Here is a 15286-nt window from a genome sequence, read left to right as displayed (position 1 = left end):
ATGAAGCGTATTTAGAAATATTGTTAAGCGCGCGCTAACTTTGGTAAGGTCCCTTCAGTTGAGGGCGTTTAACGGGCCTTCGACCGGGGATATATAATTGTCTATTATGGGTAAATTGCGAAGGTATTATTACTAAATTAATAGACGAAGAGAATCCGGGTTTTGATTATCGGTAAGAATAACTATATCCTCACGCTTGTACCCAAAATACTCGACTAGATATAATAATATGTTCCTAACATTATTGTAGTTATCGAGGCTACTATATATTGTATTTTGTAGTTGTTAAAGTCTAATAAGATTTAGGGTTTCTATAACGCTAAGTACCGGGACCTCTGCCCCTGAGATAAGGCCAAATACCAATATATTAGTCTTAATGGAATAAACCCTTCACGTTGGCTAATTCCAGGGTTTAAACGGAAACTTGTTGTTGATAGTAAAGAGGAAGCTAAGCGTTATGTTTGCAAAGATTGCAGCAACCAAGTTTTCGGAAGCAAGTCGGAGCTAGACAAACACCTCACATCACAGAGGCACAAGGACCGTGTAGCTGGGATATTGGGATTCCGTTGCGGTGTATGCAACAGATATTTCAAGGACGCCCACCGTTTATTGCGCCACGAGAGAACTGCCAAGATCCACCAGGATATGCTTGCGGCTCGTGGAGAGGAGGTACAGCCGTGGGTCCCTACCAGGGGCAAGTCCGTCAAGCCACGCTGCCAACCGTGTCGCAAGAGACACAGAGGGTGTGACAGGCAACGACCTTGCGGCACATGCAAAGATGACGGCATTCCCGCCGAGCAATGCATTGGCGATGAAGCCGACTCCCTGCTTGATGTTGACGCTACCGGTCAGCTTGTTGGGGATGAGCCGTTCCATCACGAAGGGATCCCGGAAGGTGTTGTTTAATACCACTAAAAACCCGTTCGGCTCGTCGTCGTCTTGGTTCTCTCCTGAGCCGTTAATATGGAGTTGGTTCTAATATATATCATTGCCAACCGCCCGCGCGCTCGCCTGCCCGGAGCCGCAAGTCAAAACTGATACGGCCCTATCTTGATATACGCGGTCAGCATGTCGTGTTTAAGGGAAGCGTTGAGGATCTTGGCGTTGCCGATGTTGGAGCGGTCGAGGTAGCAGAGGAAGTAGATGGAGGCGGAGAGGGGGACGATGCGGGAGTCTTGTTTGCGGCTTAGGGATGCTTCGGCGGCGGCGAGGGATTCAGGAGTTTGGTCTGGGGTGGTGGAAGAAGGGGATCGGGATTGCTATAGGGTGGCGGGAGAAGTGTTAGTGATGCTAAGAATGAGACGAGAAAGAGAGGTGGTTAGATAGGTGGGATAAGGGGAATGGGGCGGCGTAAGGGGAGAAAAGGGTAGCGTACTTCCTTGTTGAGGATGCCATGCTCGACGTCGTCGTCGGCTATCCTCTTTTCTTGTGGGTTGAGGTCCGCCATCTTTGCCAGCCAGTGGGTGTTGGGGGGAACTGCCGTTGGATGGTGTAGTGCGCCTGGTGAAGGCTTGATGATGCTTTTCCTGCTAGAACTTGACTGCCGTGATTTCGCCCCTAGTGGTCACACGATGTCTCTGCGATGGTCCTCGATGAAAGCAAAGTAAAGCCCCCTTGTGAAGCAAGAGCGACTGAAAGCACCAAAGGGGAAGCTGGAGAGAGGTCGTATCGTGGGACAACTCTTCCCTTTATGCAACACCGGAGCCCTTGAAGACACCGCCCAACCATCTTGCCTTGCATCTGTACATGTAACCTGATGTTGGCATGTAACTCTGGTGATACTGCATAGTACCTAGTGCGGTGGAGTCCAACTTCACCGTTCGGTGCGGTTGGCCACGACTGGAGGTGGGGTACAAAAGGCGGTTCTTCCACTTGTAATTTCTTCCCTAGATTCTTCTCCAATACATCTACTTTTGGCCACTAATCAATTATCATGATCTTTTCTACCTAATAACCGTGCATCAACCTTTCTGCATTCTGGATTCGGTCCATCATCACCGCGACGGGGGATCACTTGGAGATTGGAGGTTGGAGGTTGGAGAAAAAGCAAAATGCGGGGGTGAACATCCGGGTTTCTTATTGGAGAATGGACGGGGTAGGAACGCGGGAAGCGGCCACTGCAGGGGACAGAGTTGATAAGAGCACTTTGGAGGACAGTGTCGTCGCGGACGACGAGATTGTTCTGGGTTTAGGGTTTTGCGCCGGTAGTGTCTTTGACGTAACATTGTGCTCCTCAACAGGAAATAGTCACCTACATAGTACGCAGTGAGATACAGACAATAAAGAGGGTTGAGACTAACAGTCTAATCCACGATTGAAAAGCAGGCGGATTCCTTTCGTCTCGTCTCAGTAAATCTGCCCCTGGGTCCGGGAAGCTTGCAATCCGAAAGATGGGCGTAAATCATTGGAAAAATAGAACGGACGAAATGTCGAGACGAACTGGTTCTTTGTGTAAGTCAGCCCTACCGGCCGGCAAGCTCCACACTTCCTTGGTGATGCTCGTGCGGTACTGGAGCCAAGAACGGTCCACTTCATCCGAGGTCCCAGTCTGTCGATGGACATATATGGATGGACTCGTTGAATCTCAACATAGCGGATGAGAGAGTCCAAGAGATAGACGAGTAGGGTGGTATCCACACGTTTATTTTGTTTGTAAATGATCATATCAGATCACCCCCTCTAAAGTCCCCCCAGTTCTCCTAAAAATCGCTCATAAACTCGCTATACAGTACATACAATACACACAACCAAATAGACCCCAGCCCTAGGCAAATCCCTTAGTCGGTCAGGTTGTAGATCTTCTGGATATCCTTGAGGATGGTCTTGAAGTCGACGTTGAGGTCCGTGAGCAGGCCGTCGCGGAAGTTGAAGACCCAGCCGTGGATGACGGGGAAGCCGTTCTCGGCATACGACTGCTGCAGGGCGGCAGTCTTGACGACGTTGCGGCACTGCTCGTAGACGTTGAGCTCGACGAGGCGGTCGTAGCGGGCCTCCTCATCAGCGATGGCGTCGAGCTCCTTCTCGTGCAGGCGGTAGACGTCGCGGATGTTGCGCAGCCAGGGGTTCATGAGGCCCAGGTCCTTGGGGGTCATGGCAGCCTTGACACCGCCGCAGCCGTAGTGGCCGCAGACGACAATGTGCTTAACCTTGAGGTGCTTGACGGCATACTCGATGACGCTCATAACGTTGAGGTCCGTGTTGCACACCAGGTTGGCAATGTTGCGGTGCACAAAGGCGTCGCCGGGCTGCAGGCCCGTGATCTGCTCGGCGGGGATGCGCGAGTCGGAGCATCCGATCCAGAGGTACTCGGGGTTCTGGCCGGCCGCGAGCTTCTTGAAGAAGTCGGGGTCCTTGGCGACCTGCTCGGCGGCCCAGGACTTGTTGTTCTCAAACACCTTGTCGTGCGTCTCCTGGAGATACATGGTGATGTCTTTCTTGCGGTCTTTATCGTCGACGACGGTGTGGGAGCTGCAGAAGCGGCGCGGGGTAGCACTCGGGAGCGTGAGTCGCAGGGGAGTCGACGTCGTTGTCGGGATGGCGAGGCGCGATAGGGCTGAGGATGCTTGCTTGGAGGAGTGAAGCAGGGGAGAAAGACCGAGGCGTGTGCTAAACATGGTTGAGGGTGGTGGGTTGTGGCCTGATGTGTGGATCGTGGATCGAGGGTCTGGATCTGCAATTGCCAATGCGACAATTCTGTGTTGCCCGAAGAGAAACCGAGAGACATTGGCTGAGGCCGATAATGACCCTAACCCTGTGTTATCAAAGCAAAAGGTGGAGAATTGTCAAGCAGAGTCTCGATGTCGAGTCTCTGGGCATCAGGGGAAAGTGCGAGATGAATGTTGCTTCATGAGATTGCCCCTGCCCTGCCGCAGTGGGATTGGGCAATTGCCTCAACGCACCTGCTCGCCCAAGTGACTCGCAGGTGCAGACCAGCACATCATCTCCAAGGAAGTCGCGACCAAACTGGAAGTCCCCTCGTGCAGAGCTGGACTTTCCCAGCTATCCTTTGACCAGATCCGTCATCCATAACCCCAGGCAACAACATCGAGCTCGACCAGCAGTGAACCTTCCAGCCTAGATGCCTTTGCCGTGGGGTTCTACTCATTGCTTGCTCCTTCAAGGTCCAATGCAAGGCAACGATGAGCAACGATCATGGTTTTGGCATCACCTTCCCTGTCCGCTTTCACCATGAATTATCACCTCTTTACCTCTCCTCCCCGCCCCCCTGCTGCTCTCTTCTCTTGACTTCAGGCGGATCTCCGACGAAAATCAGGAAAGAATGTTTCGACCATGCCCTCTGTCAACTACACAACCACTGCTCCTCATCAGTAGCTCATGTACTCTCCATGGTCGTCCACTCCTGCCTCGCCTTTTATCTGCACAGCTCAGCAGAAGGCATCATGGTTAAACAGACCTATTTATCATGATCAACCCGTTAGCCCTCTTTCATCTTCTTCACCACCAGGCCGCACCAACACATAGACTCTCTAGACGCCATTTTACCAATCAGCATTGATAGCATCGATAAACCGGTCTTGCCCAAAGCTCTCCAACACGAACCCGTTGCTCTCTTGACACTCGCAGCATTCCCTCTTCTTCTTGAGTCACCACGCTTGTCATATCTTGATCTGCAAAAGTAAGTCACATCACTCTTCTTTTCCCAGCTACACTTGCTGACTATGAGGTATGGCCACAGGAAAACGCCAGAAACGTCCTCATCAGGTAGCCACCCCGGGCCACTGCCACAGATCTGCGACATCTGCAATCTTCCCTTTGAATCGGAACAAGCACTTCAATCCCACCAAACGACTCATGTTGAATTGAGACCTTTCGAGTGCCCACAATGCCATCAACGATACGCACGGAATGACCTCTTGGAACAGCACCTTGAAGTTCATAAAGAAGAGGAATTTTTCGACTGCCCACATTGCGATAGAAAATTCAGAAAGAAACGCAGACTGAATGAACACCTTCTGACGCATACTGAAGAGAGGCCGTTCGGGTGCGAACATTGCCACAAACGATTTAAACGGAAAAGTGATAAAAACCAGCACCTTCAGACTCATACTGAAGAGAAGCCTTTCGAGTGCGAATATTGCCATAAAGGATTTAAACACAAGAGCGACCGGGATCGGCACAGTCGGACGATTCATACTGAAGAGAAGCCTTTCGAGTGCGAATATTGCCATAAAGGATTTAAACACAAGAGCAACCGGGATCAGCACAGTCGGACTCATACTGGAGAGAAGCCTTTCGGGTGCAACCAATGCGAAAAGAAATTCTCGCGGAAATACTATCTCGAAAAACACCTGAATAGTCATTGCATTCCGAGGCAGCCTTTCAAGTGCCGTATATGCAACAAGGAATTTGAGAAGCAAGAAAGTTTTGATGACCAAATGGAAGACCATGCCGAGGGTTTATTCGAGTGCCCGGTATGCGCAAAGGACTTCCCAGATCAAACCAGCCTTAACGAACATGATTGTAAGGGGCCATATCCCGTCTCGCAGCTGTTCGAGTGCCGTATATGCAAGAAGGAATTTGAGAAGCAAGAAAGTTTTGATGACCACATGGAAGACCATGCCGAGGGTTTGTTCCAATGCCCGATATGCGAAGAGGACTTACCAGATCTTGACGAGCATGATTGTGAGGGGCCATATCCCGTCTCGCAGCCGATCAAGTGCGATAAGTGCATCAGGGAATTTGTGGCGCAAGAAAGTTTTCAAAACCACATGAAAGAACATGCCGACGGTCGGCTCACGTGCTTCAGATGCCACGCAGAGTTCCCTGATCAATCCATGCTTGTGGCGCATGACGCGTGTTGTATGTACGAGGTACATCCCAGCCCGCAGCCTTCAGAAGGCGATTCGAGTGTCCAGGAACAACCTCTCCGCAAAAAGCGCCGTACCTTCTAATCCCCATGACGTCCACGACTCGGACTCTGCCCGTTTGACATCAGGCAAGTATTTGATCCAGCCGGCCATCTAGGCGTGGGAGTACATCTCAGCGGCTCCGAGCTTTGGTATATTGGTCTCGCTGACTCTGGCCTTCATAGAACACAGATGTAGCCACTGATGGCCCATGACTTGACGGTCGTCTCAAAGGCCCAAAGGTCTGCCTGGATTTTTCAGTGTTCTTCCCACCTGTTGTTGGAAATAACTTGAAGCGTTGGGCCGTTGTAATTGGGGTGGTGGTATGAGCAACGCCAGCGAAGACCGCGAAGGTACGAAAGAAATGGAGAGAGGGTCATGAATGTTGGAGGAGAATCCGAATAAAAACATGCGACGGAAACTCAGGCCTGAATGAGAGTTATCAACAGCGATGATCATCTTGGGTAAAACAGCATTAACAGTCATTAGTACCTTGTCTCATTTTGTTTATCCCCCAGTCTTCTCAAACCAGCCAGGCAGCATAATCACATTTTTTTTGTTAAACCAAGTCCCCATTACTCAATGTTGCCCGCCGCCATTACTAGCATGGACAGGTAAGCCCCCAACTCTCAGCTTCTCCCTCCCTGCTCCTCCTCCAAACAAGCTATACCTCATCTTTCTCCTCCCCGGCAGTGCCGTCGAAGCAGGCACCGTCGTCGCTATCGGCATTGGCATCGCCATCGACATTGGCGTAGGCAGCGGCCCAAACCCAGCGGCCGCAGCGGCAGCAGCAGGGAAGTTCAAGTTCAAGTTCTCAGCCGGGCCATTGCCAAACCCCTGATGTCCACCACCACCACCGCCTCCTCCTCCTCCGTAGTGTCCCCCGAATCCCTCTCCGCCTCCCTCCTTCTCATACAGCGGCGCATGATGATCATGATGACGGAAACGCTCCAATCCTAATCCCAATCCCAGTCCCTTCGGCATGTGCCACCCCGTCCCCGCAGCTCCAGACCCAGACCCAGACGACCCCATCGAGCTCGAGTTCGAGTTCAAGTCAACAACAACAAACCCCTGCACCAACCCATGATTTCCACCTCCACCACCCGCAACACCGTTACCCCTCTCCAGCCTCAACCTCGTCTTTTTTGCCCTCTCTCCCAACACCGCGTTCGTCATGATCCCCCCTTGTCCCATAGCGCCGCCCAGGCTAATCCGAGCCTGCCCATCCAAAGCCGTCATGCCCGGCAGCGCGGAACTCTTGAAGATTTGTATCCCCTCCATTCTGGTTTGGACGATGATGGCGGTGAGGAAAATGGCTGATAACAAGACTTGGACGAACAAGAAGGAGAGCCAGGACCAGTTGATTTGGACGAGCGTCACGGCTGCCTGGTTACTGTCGAAGGGCTCGCCGAAGGCGTTGTGGTGGGGTTGCGGGGGAGTGTAGGTGATGAGGAGCTGGGTGAGGGAGGGGGTGAAGAGGGTTAGAGCGGTGATGAGGGTTGCTAGGAGGCCTAGGGGGCTGTTTTTTTGTGTTAGCTGGAGGGGGGTTATGAGGTGGGGTGGGAAAGATGGGGGAGTTGGAGGAGGAGATGATGGAGGTTAAGGAAGTGGAGGAGGGAATGAACGTACCCTCCTTGAAAACCGAGTAATTTCCAACAGTGGTGGACTCCCCTCGATGCCTGGTCGATGGCCTCAAAGTCGCTTGCCGGTCGGGACACGTTCCCCCGCCGTCCGCCGGTGTAGCGAAGCCAACGGAGCTGGCCGAGGCCTTCGATGACGGGGATCATGTAGCAGGCTGTGGCGAGGGAGGTCATGAAGGAGAGGAAGACGTTGAGGTTGAGAGCGCCGGGCCGTGTGGGTTTTTGGTCATAGATGCTTAGGACTAGGCCGATGACTTGATGGGTTGAATTGTTAGCTCATGACGGGACTGTGTCTATTCCTGCCTCAAACTTGATTGAGGCAGGGGGGAGGGGTGAGAAGCGTGGACATGGGAAAGAAGAGAATGGGAAAAAAAAGAAAGTAAACATACCAACAATACACACCAATCCTCCCAACACCCCCAGCCCCTCAAGCCACCACCCAAGCATGCTCTGCTTACTCTGCACCAACGTCTCCGTCGACTCAAAGTCGAAGTACGACAAACCTTGCTCCCTCCTGTTCATCCCACCGCCCGTCCCACCACCAGCAGTAGCACCCCCTTGTCCATTCACGTTGAGGTTCATGTTTGTCATTGGCAGCCCTTTGACTGATATCGAATCCGCCGCATCAATCGACACCTCACTCATCGCCGTCCCTCGTCTGCCCCTCCCCATCGGCTTCCCCCGTTTTGTATCTGTCCTTTCCACCAACATTAGTTTCCTCATCCCGCCCTTGCCGCCCTTTTCCTTGATGCTCCCAGTACCTCTACCACGCGGTGTCCCCATCCCCATTCCGGTTTCTTTTTCATACATGTAATCATCCTGATCAAGATCATGAGGATCATCACTACTATCATGATCATGGTCATGGTAGTCATCATGATCCCGGTGGTGATTCCCGTGGTGATGATCTCCTTCGACCTCTGCCGTCTCCGGTAATGGCGGAAAAGGGGATTGCCCTGGATGCTGATGACCGAGGTGAGAATGGGGTACCCCGTAACTAGGCTTCCATGAGCGGGAGTACTGGTTTACGTAGTTGGCGCTGTCTCGGGAGGTTGAGCGACTTTTTCTTAGCTGTTGTTCGCCGTATTTTATAGAGCCCGAGCCGGAGCCAGACCGGAAGCGCGAGCGAGAGGACCTTGAGCCTTGGGTTTGGTGGTGGTTGGTGGTGGCCTGCTGCTGGCTGCTCGTTGTCGATGTCGTGGCGTTGACGAAGGGATTGTTGCTGGTACTTCTGGCTGGGCTTTTCGGGGGGATGAGTGGTGCATCAAAAGGCCCGGGGTGTTGGAGGACCGGAAGAGTGTTGTGTTGGTGATGATCGTCTCCGGTCCCGGTCCCAGAATCTTGCCGATCGCCGCTGGCATGGACCGGGCCTCCGGAGGGTGGGCTTCCTCCTCCCCCGTAGAGGGCGGCGAAGACAGCCCTACGACCGGCACCGCCTTCTTCATCATCTTGCTCGACTGCCGTGTATGATGATTTTGAACTCCCTGAACTTCCAGTGTGCCGCCGCCTGTCATCCTCATCATGGTCCTCAACCTCATTGTGTGTTACATGATCCTCCTCGTCATCGTGATTCCCATGAAGGGACTCGTAGCGGGCCATTGTTTCGAGTCCAACGGTATCTCTTCTTCCCGTCTCTCCGTCTATGGCAGATCAAGTCTTGTCCCCCTTCAACACGATGCTGATGAAACAAGTGTATCGAACGAAGAGACGAACAGGCGGAAAGAAAAGAATAGTGGGCACCTATACCATGGAAAGATAATGGAACATGAAATGGAAGATATGGAACCTCCCTAACTTGCCATGGGGTGTGGAGAAAAAGGGGAAAGTGAAAAGCCGAGTTCCCTTCAACAAAATCTGCACATGGGGTTCGTACTAACGCGTCACGGGGTGGATTATGATTGATGAGAAGGGGGAGGGGGCACGACGGGGAAGGAGGAAGGAGAGGCCGCCACTGCCGCCAAACACACGAACCGAACGACTATCCTAATTTCCGCTCATCATTGCCAATCCGGTTAAGCGAGACACCTGACTCCATCGTGAATATCGGATATCAGGATTCAGCCCAACGTTCTTGCTTTTTTTACCTAACCCATTTCGCTGGCTTTGTGTTTGTCGTATACTATTCATGTTGTGAAACAAACCACTTGGCTAATCATGGGGAAGGAGGCAATCTTTTGTAGAGGTAGTAGAGCGAAAGGTATGCGGCTGGAGCGACACTAAGCGAGTCATCGCTGAGCACCTTGTGGATTGCAGTAGCCCAGATTTGATCCGGCATGGAAGAGTCCGTTCCTTACTCCAAAGAGCTCCTCGACCTCAACAACTTGTTGCAGGCTTCATTTGTTCGGTTTGTTGTTGGCCTAGAAGGAAAGGTAGCAATGCGAGTCTGAAGGGTTAGGGTTCAAGGCCAAGGCGGACAACCCGCAATCTACCCCTTTTTGAGCCTCCAGGGGTTGAGCAGCTCGGTTCCTTGGCACAATCTTGGTGGAGAAAAACCCGACGGACAGGGCGAACAAAAATATGAATCTCGTCCTTGGCATTCGACACATGACAATATCTAGAGACGCGTCAACGATGTATACGTATTCGTAAACTCATGAATGCCTTGTCCAAGGCTACAAGTGAGCCAATGTTTTATGTGGTCCCCACCCGTCTAGACGCCGTACACCGAGCAAATCTAAAGATCACCAAGCGGAAACACACTAGCGGGCTTAGGCTTGTCCTTGCCGATCAAAGAGCCTCGATGGCCCTCAAAAGCACATCCACGCCCCTGTCGCCCACTTCTCGCTCCTTTCCACCACCTTCACTCCTCAGCAGACTGGCCACGTCGCTCAGCACACCGAGAGGAATATAGCAGCCAGTCTTTGCTCTGTCCAGACTCTCCTTCAACCGGCTCGTGTGCTCCCACTCCTTTGCAGCAACCTCGGATCTTCGGATCACCTTGTCGGGGATACCGCACATGGCTGCGCAATGCATACCGAAGGAGCCTTCTGCAACGCCGTCTTCGAGCTTGTACAGGAACGTTATTCTCGTGTTTTCCTCGTCCACCTCGATCTGCATTCTCCTGGCGCGGATCTCGGGATGATTCTCGAACTCGGTAGCAAGACTGTGATAGTGCGTGGCGAAGAAACCGACGCAGCCAATGTGTGATGCGACATGGTGCAGAACTGCCTGGGCGACTGCAACGCCATCGTATGATGATGTACCACGCCCGAGCTCGTCAAGAATAACAAGCGAACGGGGTGTGGCCTCTGACAGGATCTTCTTGGTCTCGGACAGCTCGACGAAGAAGGTGGATTGCGCGGCAAAGATATTGTCGTTCGCGCCCAAACGGGACATAATACGGTCGACGGGGGTAAGGCGGGCGGACACCGCGGGGACGTAACAACCTATCTGGGCCATGATCACGGCAATACAGGACTGCGCGCGGTAGGCGGTTAGCAGATGAATACACCATAAGAGGAGGTGGATGCCTCCGCGGTCGAGGCAAGCACTTACCATTCGAAGAATCGTGGACTTTCCGGCAGCGTTTGCGCCGGTGAGAAGGTCAATGTTCGCCTCATCACCACCCAGCTTGATGTCATTCGGGATAAAGTCGTCAACGGTGTTGAGCATGCAGGGATGGCGTAGTTCGTTGAACTCGACAACGGTCCGCTCATCATCCACAAACTCTGGGCGGCAGCAAGGCTGACCAAGCGCAGATGATGCTTTAGCCAGACTGATGAGACAATCCAGTTGCGAAATGATGCGAATTGCCTGCAACCATGTCTCATAATCGAGGTCGAAGCGCTTAAAGAATCTGGAGGCGACTTCTTTGACGATCTGAGAATGTGTTTCTTCGGCTTCCTGGAGCTCTCGAACAAGGTCCTCAAGCTCCTTGAAGTAGTACCGCTTGACCGCGGATGTTGCGGACATTTGGCGCCACTTGGGGGGAACCTTGACGGTCTTTGGAACTTCAATCTGGTAGACTTCCTTGCCAACGTCGGTGAACTTTGCGGTCTTGCACCTAAGAGCAGTCTTTTGCCTCTCAAGCAGCTCCTGCAGCTCTCCCTTAATCCGGTCCAGTTCTTCTTGGCTGCGGTCAAAGTCTTCTTCTATGCCTTGTTCAGGGATAAGAATCTTGTCATCGCGGGCTCTCTTCCTGTCGAAGGCGGTCTTCCAGTATCCTAGGGGTTCCTTGAGGTTCGGCATTGAAGCAATGAGACGGTCGACCAGGCCATTACCACCACCATAGGCCTCGAGGAGTTCCATGGTACGATCAATCTGTTCGAACCCTTCCAGAACCTTGACAAAGTCCTCGGGCCTGCAAGCGCCAGCATGAATTCGGGAAATCAAGCGCTCCAGATCCGGCATCTTGCTCATCTGAGAAGAGAATTGCTCACGTAGGCTTCGTTCGTCGTTGAGCATGTCGACCGCATCCAGTCTCTCGTTGAGCTTCTGTATGTTGCAGAGAGGATGGCAGACCCATTGCCTGAAGAGTCGCTTTCCGAAGGGAGTTATGCACCGGTTCAACAGATGAAACAAGGTTCCTTCGGGGCCGCCATTGGCAGTATTGGCAAAGATTTCCAAGTTGATAAGAGACTGGCCGTCAAGAATAAGGGTGCCGTTCCGGTGAATGGGGTTGTACCAGGCAAAGTTGCCCTGGGAGAGCAGGTTACGCTCCAACTTTAGCATGCGCAGATACTGAGTCAGGGCACCGAGAGCGGACATCAGGAGGTCTTTGTCGCGAGCCTCTTTAAGCTTCTCGGGCCAGACCTCCTCCTGACCTTCGCCGGAGACAAAGTAACCGCTACAGTCAAGTTCGCGCCTTGCGACGTCAGCCTCCCAAAACTCGGTTCCGGGTTTGAGATAGTTCCAGATGGTGGTAGGAGCCGTGTTGTTCTTGAGAATCCGTAGAGCCTTGGTGGACAGGTGCGATTTCTCCAAGATCATCTCTCGAGGGGAGGTCTGGGCTACAAAAGTCTCAAACTTGGTAAGGTCGACATCGTCCTCAAACTCTGAGATGAAGAACTGTCCAGTAGCAGCGTCTACAAAGGCGATGCCAAATGCAGGCTTATCATCCACGACGGACTCTTTGATGGCTGCGCAATAGACGGCATTATCGTCTTGAAGCATGCTACCGTCCACCAGGGTGCCACCTGTAAGGATGCATGTGAGCTCGCGGCGGATGATCTTGTCCGCCTTCTTGGCCTTGGTGTCACGTTCTCGCATCTCTTTACCCAACGCAGACTCCATTTGGTCGACCCGGGCAACCTTGTACCCCTTGGCCACAAACTGGTTGACCCACATGTCTAGTGAGCTTTCGGGTACGCCAACCATGCGCATGTTGACACGGTCAGTGAGCTTGAGGTCAAAGAGCTGATGTCCAATGGTGGCATCGTTCTCATAGAGTTCATAGAACTTGCCCTTTTTGAAGAAGACCACCGTGTCCCATAGGTTCTTCTTGATCTCCCAATACTGCGTCTCAAACGGCGAAAACTGCCTCCAGGCAGATGGGGGCACATAGACGGAGCCAGGATCGTAATCCGGATGTCCTGGTCGATTCTTGTTGGCATCTTGGATATCGGCCAGCCACGGGTATCTCTCTTCCGGCTCTCTCGTATGTGCTTTTGGCTTTTGCTTGGCGGTCGACGGTGTTTGTGCGGAACGAGGAGTGGCAGATCGAGGTTCGGCTGGTTGGATGTTGTCCGGATCATACTTCCATTTCAGGGCGGTTGAGGTTCTGGGAACATCATCCATCATCTCCTCATCCTGGTCATCCTCCTCTTCTCTTGTTGACGTCCGAGGACCAGGAGGGGAAGACATGGCGGACTTTTTGCGTGGGGCGCTCGGGCGTGCTGCCGGTCGTTTTCTCTTTTTGGACTTTGTGCCTTCATCTGACTCGTCGTCGTCGACTACAAAGTCGGCCATGTCGTCATCTTCGTCCTCATTGACTACGTTTTCGTCCATCTCGAAAGCATCGTCTTCATCGTCTTCGTCTAGGACTTTGGGGCGTGATCGAGCGCGTGATGGACGAGAGCTTTTCGGTCTCCCTGAAAACGAGAGAAAAACATCGTCGCCGTCGTCGTCTGACGACTCTGCATAGTTGATTACCGCCTTCGCCTGAAGTGATAATGGGTTAGCCTAGAAGGGTATGAATGAGTAACTGATGACTCGCCTTGCGCCTGATGGGACTGCTGGGCATCATGATGGTCCTGGTGTCGCCATCTTTGGAATAGGCAGTGCCTGGGTTTTCGTGGGAGCTTGGAGGTAGAACGGCGTCACTACTAGGGACTGGAGTCTCGTCAAGTCTCCTCCTCCGTCTGGGCGGAAGAATCGAGTTGGATTTTGTGGTTTCCTTCAGGCATTCTGGCGACTTTTCCTTTTGGACAGGGCGAGGCGTTGCTGTTGCATCAGAAGCAGGGCTGGAAGCAGTGATAGTGGTATTGGCATTGGTATTTGCGCTCGAATTCGTGGGTGTTGCAGAGGATGAAGCTTTGGAGAAGAAGCCGAGGATACTCGATTGCCTTCCAGTCGAGGCCAATCCAGATCTCTTAACGGTGGATGGGGTCCTCGCCGGAGTGCGCGCCGGAGTTGAAGTTTTGTCGCCCATTTTGCGCCAACAGTGGTCGACTTCCACTTTTGCTGGTTCGTGTGATTGACTGGCAGGGAAGAAGACGAGTTGGAGATAGAAGGAGCAAATACAGTCAGAGTTTTCACAGAATTGAACAGACTGGATTGGAAGGTGCTTTTGATAAACCACTTGCCCAAAGAGAAAGACGCGTAAAGAGGTACTGGGGAAAGCGCGTCCGTGTCTCAATCACCCTGTCCGATCACTGAAGACGACCCACTGCCCCGCTAAAGCATCGCACTTTATTGTGGAGCCATGGAGCGATGTGGGACTCCCGTTCGTTCCCCTGTTGACATTGAGAGAGCAGCTTCTCTTCCTCTCATAACATCATGATCATGCCTTCCCATCTTCTCCTCTTCCCAGACCAGAGATTTCATTCAGCTACCTCGCCGACTGCGCCTTCGTCAGGCCAAACGCGCCAGACAGTACCAAACCTGGACCTGGACCATGCTCATCAGCTCATGCGACGAGAAGGACAAGGAAAAGAAAAAAGAAGAAGAAAAAGCAAACAACGGTCGAAGCTCGTTTGGTTTGGGCTGGTTGCGCGATCGCGCGACATCATTCATCCATGGGGTACTTCCACTCACTCTCATTCTGTCATCAGTCTCATATGGGGGATGATCTCCTGGTTGTCTGGATCCGGGCGTTAGCAACAAGTGTTGCCGCAACACGGAGCCTCCAACCCGACAACCATCGATGGTCGTCAAGCGGTAACGGGTTTCTCTGTGGTCCACGGAAGGTCCAAGGAAGGTCCACGGCACGGGCGGATGGAAACTGGGCGCAGCGAGTCTGGTTGAGCTTGGGTATCACACCCTCTACTTCTTCTTCAGACCAGAAAACAAGGCCAAGTCATGGTTCAGGAGTATGATGGTCAAATATATCCAAAATGCTCTCCAGCTCCGAAGGGCCAATCGGCTCATACAGCTGACGGGTAAATGGGTTTTGACTTCGAAATGGGGTATACTACCTCCGTCGTCGCCAATCTATTAACGGCTGGGTTGTTACCGTTCCACAGAGAAACACTTGGTTGGTCCGAATTCGTCGTTCCGAGAGTCCGAATGAGACTACTCTAATAGCTAAAGAAGAGCAGTGTTGTTGAGGCGAAAGCTTTCCTCGCATCCATGCCATGTTTACTTTCATCATCTTTCATCTTACCATTCCAAGATCACGGA

General features: G+C 52.5%; 5 protein-coding genes across 5 annotated transcripts; 1 reads left to right on the top strand and 4 right to left on the bottom strand.

Annotated features, from left to right (window-relative positions):
- Positions 1-1028: 1028 nt before the first annotated feature.
- Positions 1029-1447, bottom strand: B0H65DRAFT_441756 (uncharacterized protein; the record flags this gene model as incomplete). The annotated part of the gene is made up of 2 exons (XM_062825546.1): positions 1029-1259; positions 1376-1447. 2 exons carry the CDS (start codon positions 1445-1447, stop codon positions 1029-1031), a joined length of 303 nt encoding a protein of 100 aa, XP_062683293.1.
- A 1330-nt stretch (positions 1448-2777) lies between these two features.
- On the bottom strand, positions 2778-4190 carry B0H65DRAFT_508149 (carbonic anhydrase; the record flags this gene model as incomplete). Its single annotated transcript, XM_062828203.1, has 2 exons — positions 2778-3670; positions 4169-4190. The coding sequence occupies 2 exons, from the start codon at positions 4188-4190 to the stop codon at positions 2778-2780; spliced, it is 915 nt and encodes a 304-aa protein (XP_062683292.1).
- A 354-nt stretch (positions 4191-4544) lies between these two features.
- Positions 4545-5574, top strand: B0H65DRAFT_169019 (uncharacterized protein; the record flags this gene model as incomplete). The annotated part of the gene is made up of 2 exons (XM_062821342.1): positions 4545-4636; positions 4697-5574. Coding segments are annotated over 2 exons (970 nt in total), but the record flags the coding sequence as incomplete, so codon positions are not given.
- Positions 5575-6446: 872 nt separating this feature from the next.
- Positions 6447-9106, bottom strand: B0H65DRAFT_547998 (uncharacterized protein; the record flags this gene model as incomplete). Its single annotated transcript, XM_062829550.1, has 3 exons — positions 6447-7386; positions 7497-7761; positions 7897-9106. 3 exons carry the CDS (start codon positions 9104-9106, stop codon positions 6447-6449), a joined length of 2415 nt encoding a protein of 804 aa, XP_062683290.1.
- A 1037-nt stretch (positions 9107-10143) lies between these two features.
- On the bottom strand, positions 10144-14336 carry B0H65DRAFT_169128 (DNA mismatch repair protein msh6). Its single transcript, XM_062821343.1, has 3 exons — positions 13662-14336; positions 11003-13606; positions 10144-10924 (listed from the first exon to the last, which is right to left on the bottom strand). Exons 1-3 carry the CDS (start codon positions 14094-14096, stop codon positions 10235-10237), a joined length of 3729 nt encoding a protein of 1242 aa, XP_062683289.1. The 5' UTR covers positions 14097-14336; the 3' UTR covers positions 10144-10234.
- Positions 14337-15286: the final 950 nt, after the last annotated feature.

The sequence above is a fragment of the Neurospora tetraspora genome (genome assembly GCF_033439725.1).
Source record: "Neurospora tetraspora strain CBS 560.94 chromosome Unknown B0H65scaffold_3, whole genome shotgun sequence".
NCBI lineage: Eukaryota > Fungi > Ascomycota > Sordariomycetes > Sordariales > Sordariaceae > Neurospora > Neurospora tetraspora.
This window is presented reverse-complemented; position numbering and strand designations above follow the sequence as displayed.

Coding starts and splice junctions, on each gene's coding strand:
- B0H65DRAFT_169128 (XM_062821343.1), bottom strand. CDS start 14,096: ATGGGCGACAAAACTTCAACTCCGGCGCGCACTCCGGCGAGGACCCCA. Junction 13,607..13,661: donor GCAGTCCCATCAGGCGCAAG/GCGAGTCATCAG, acceptor TTATCACTTCAG/GCGAAGGCGGTAATCAACTA. Junction 10,925..11,002: donor AGTCCACGATTCTTCGAATG/GTAAGTGCTTGC, acceptor TACCGCGCGCAG/TCCTGTATTGCCGTGATCAT.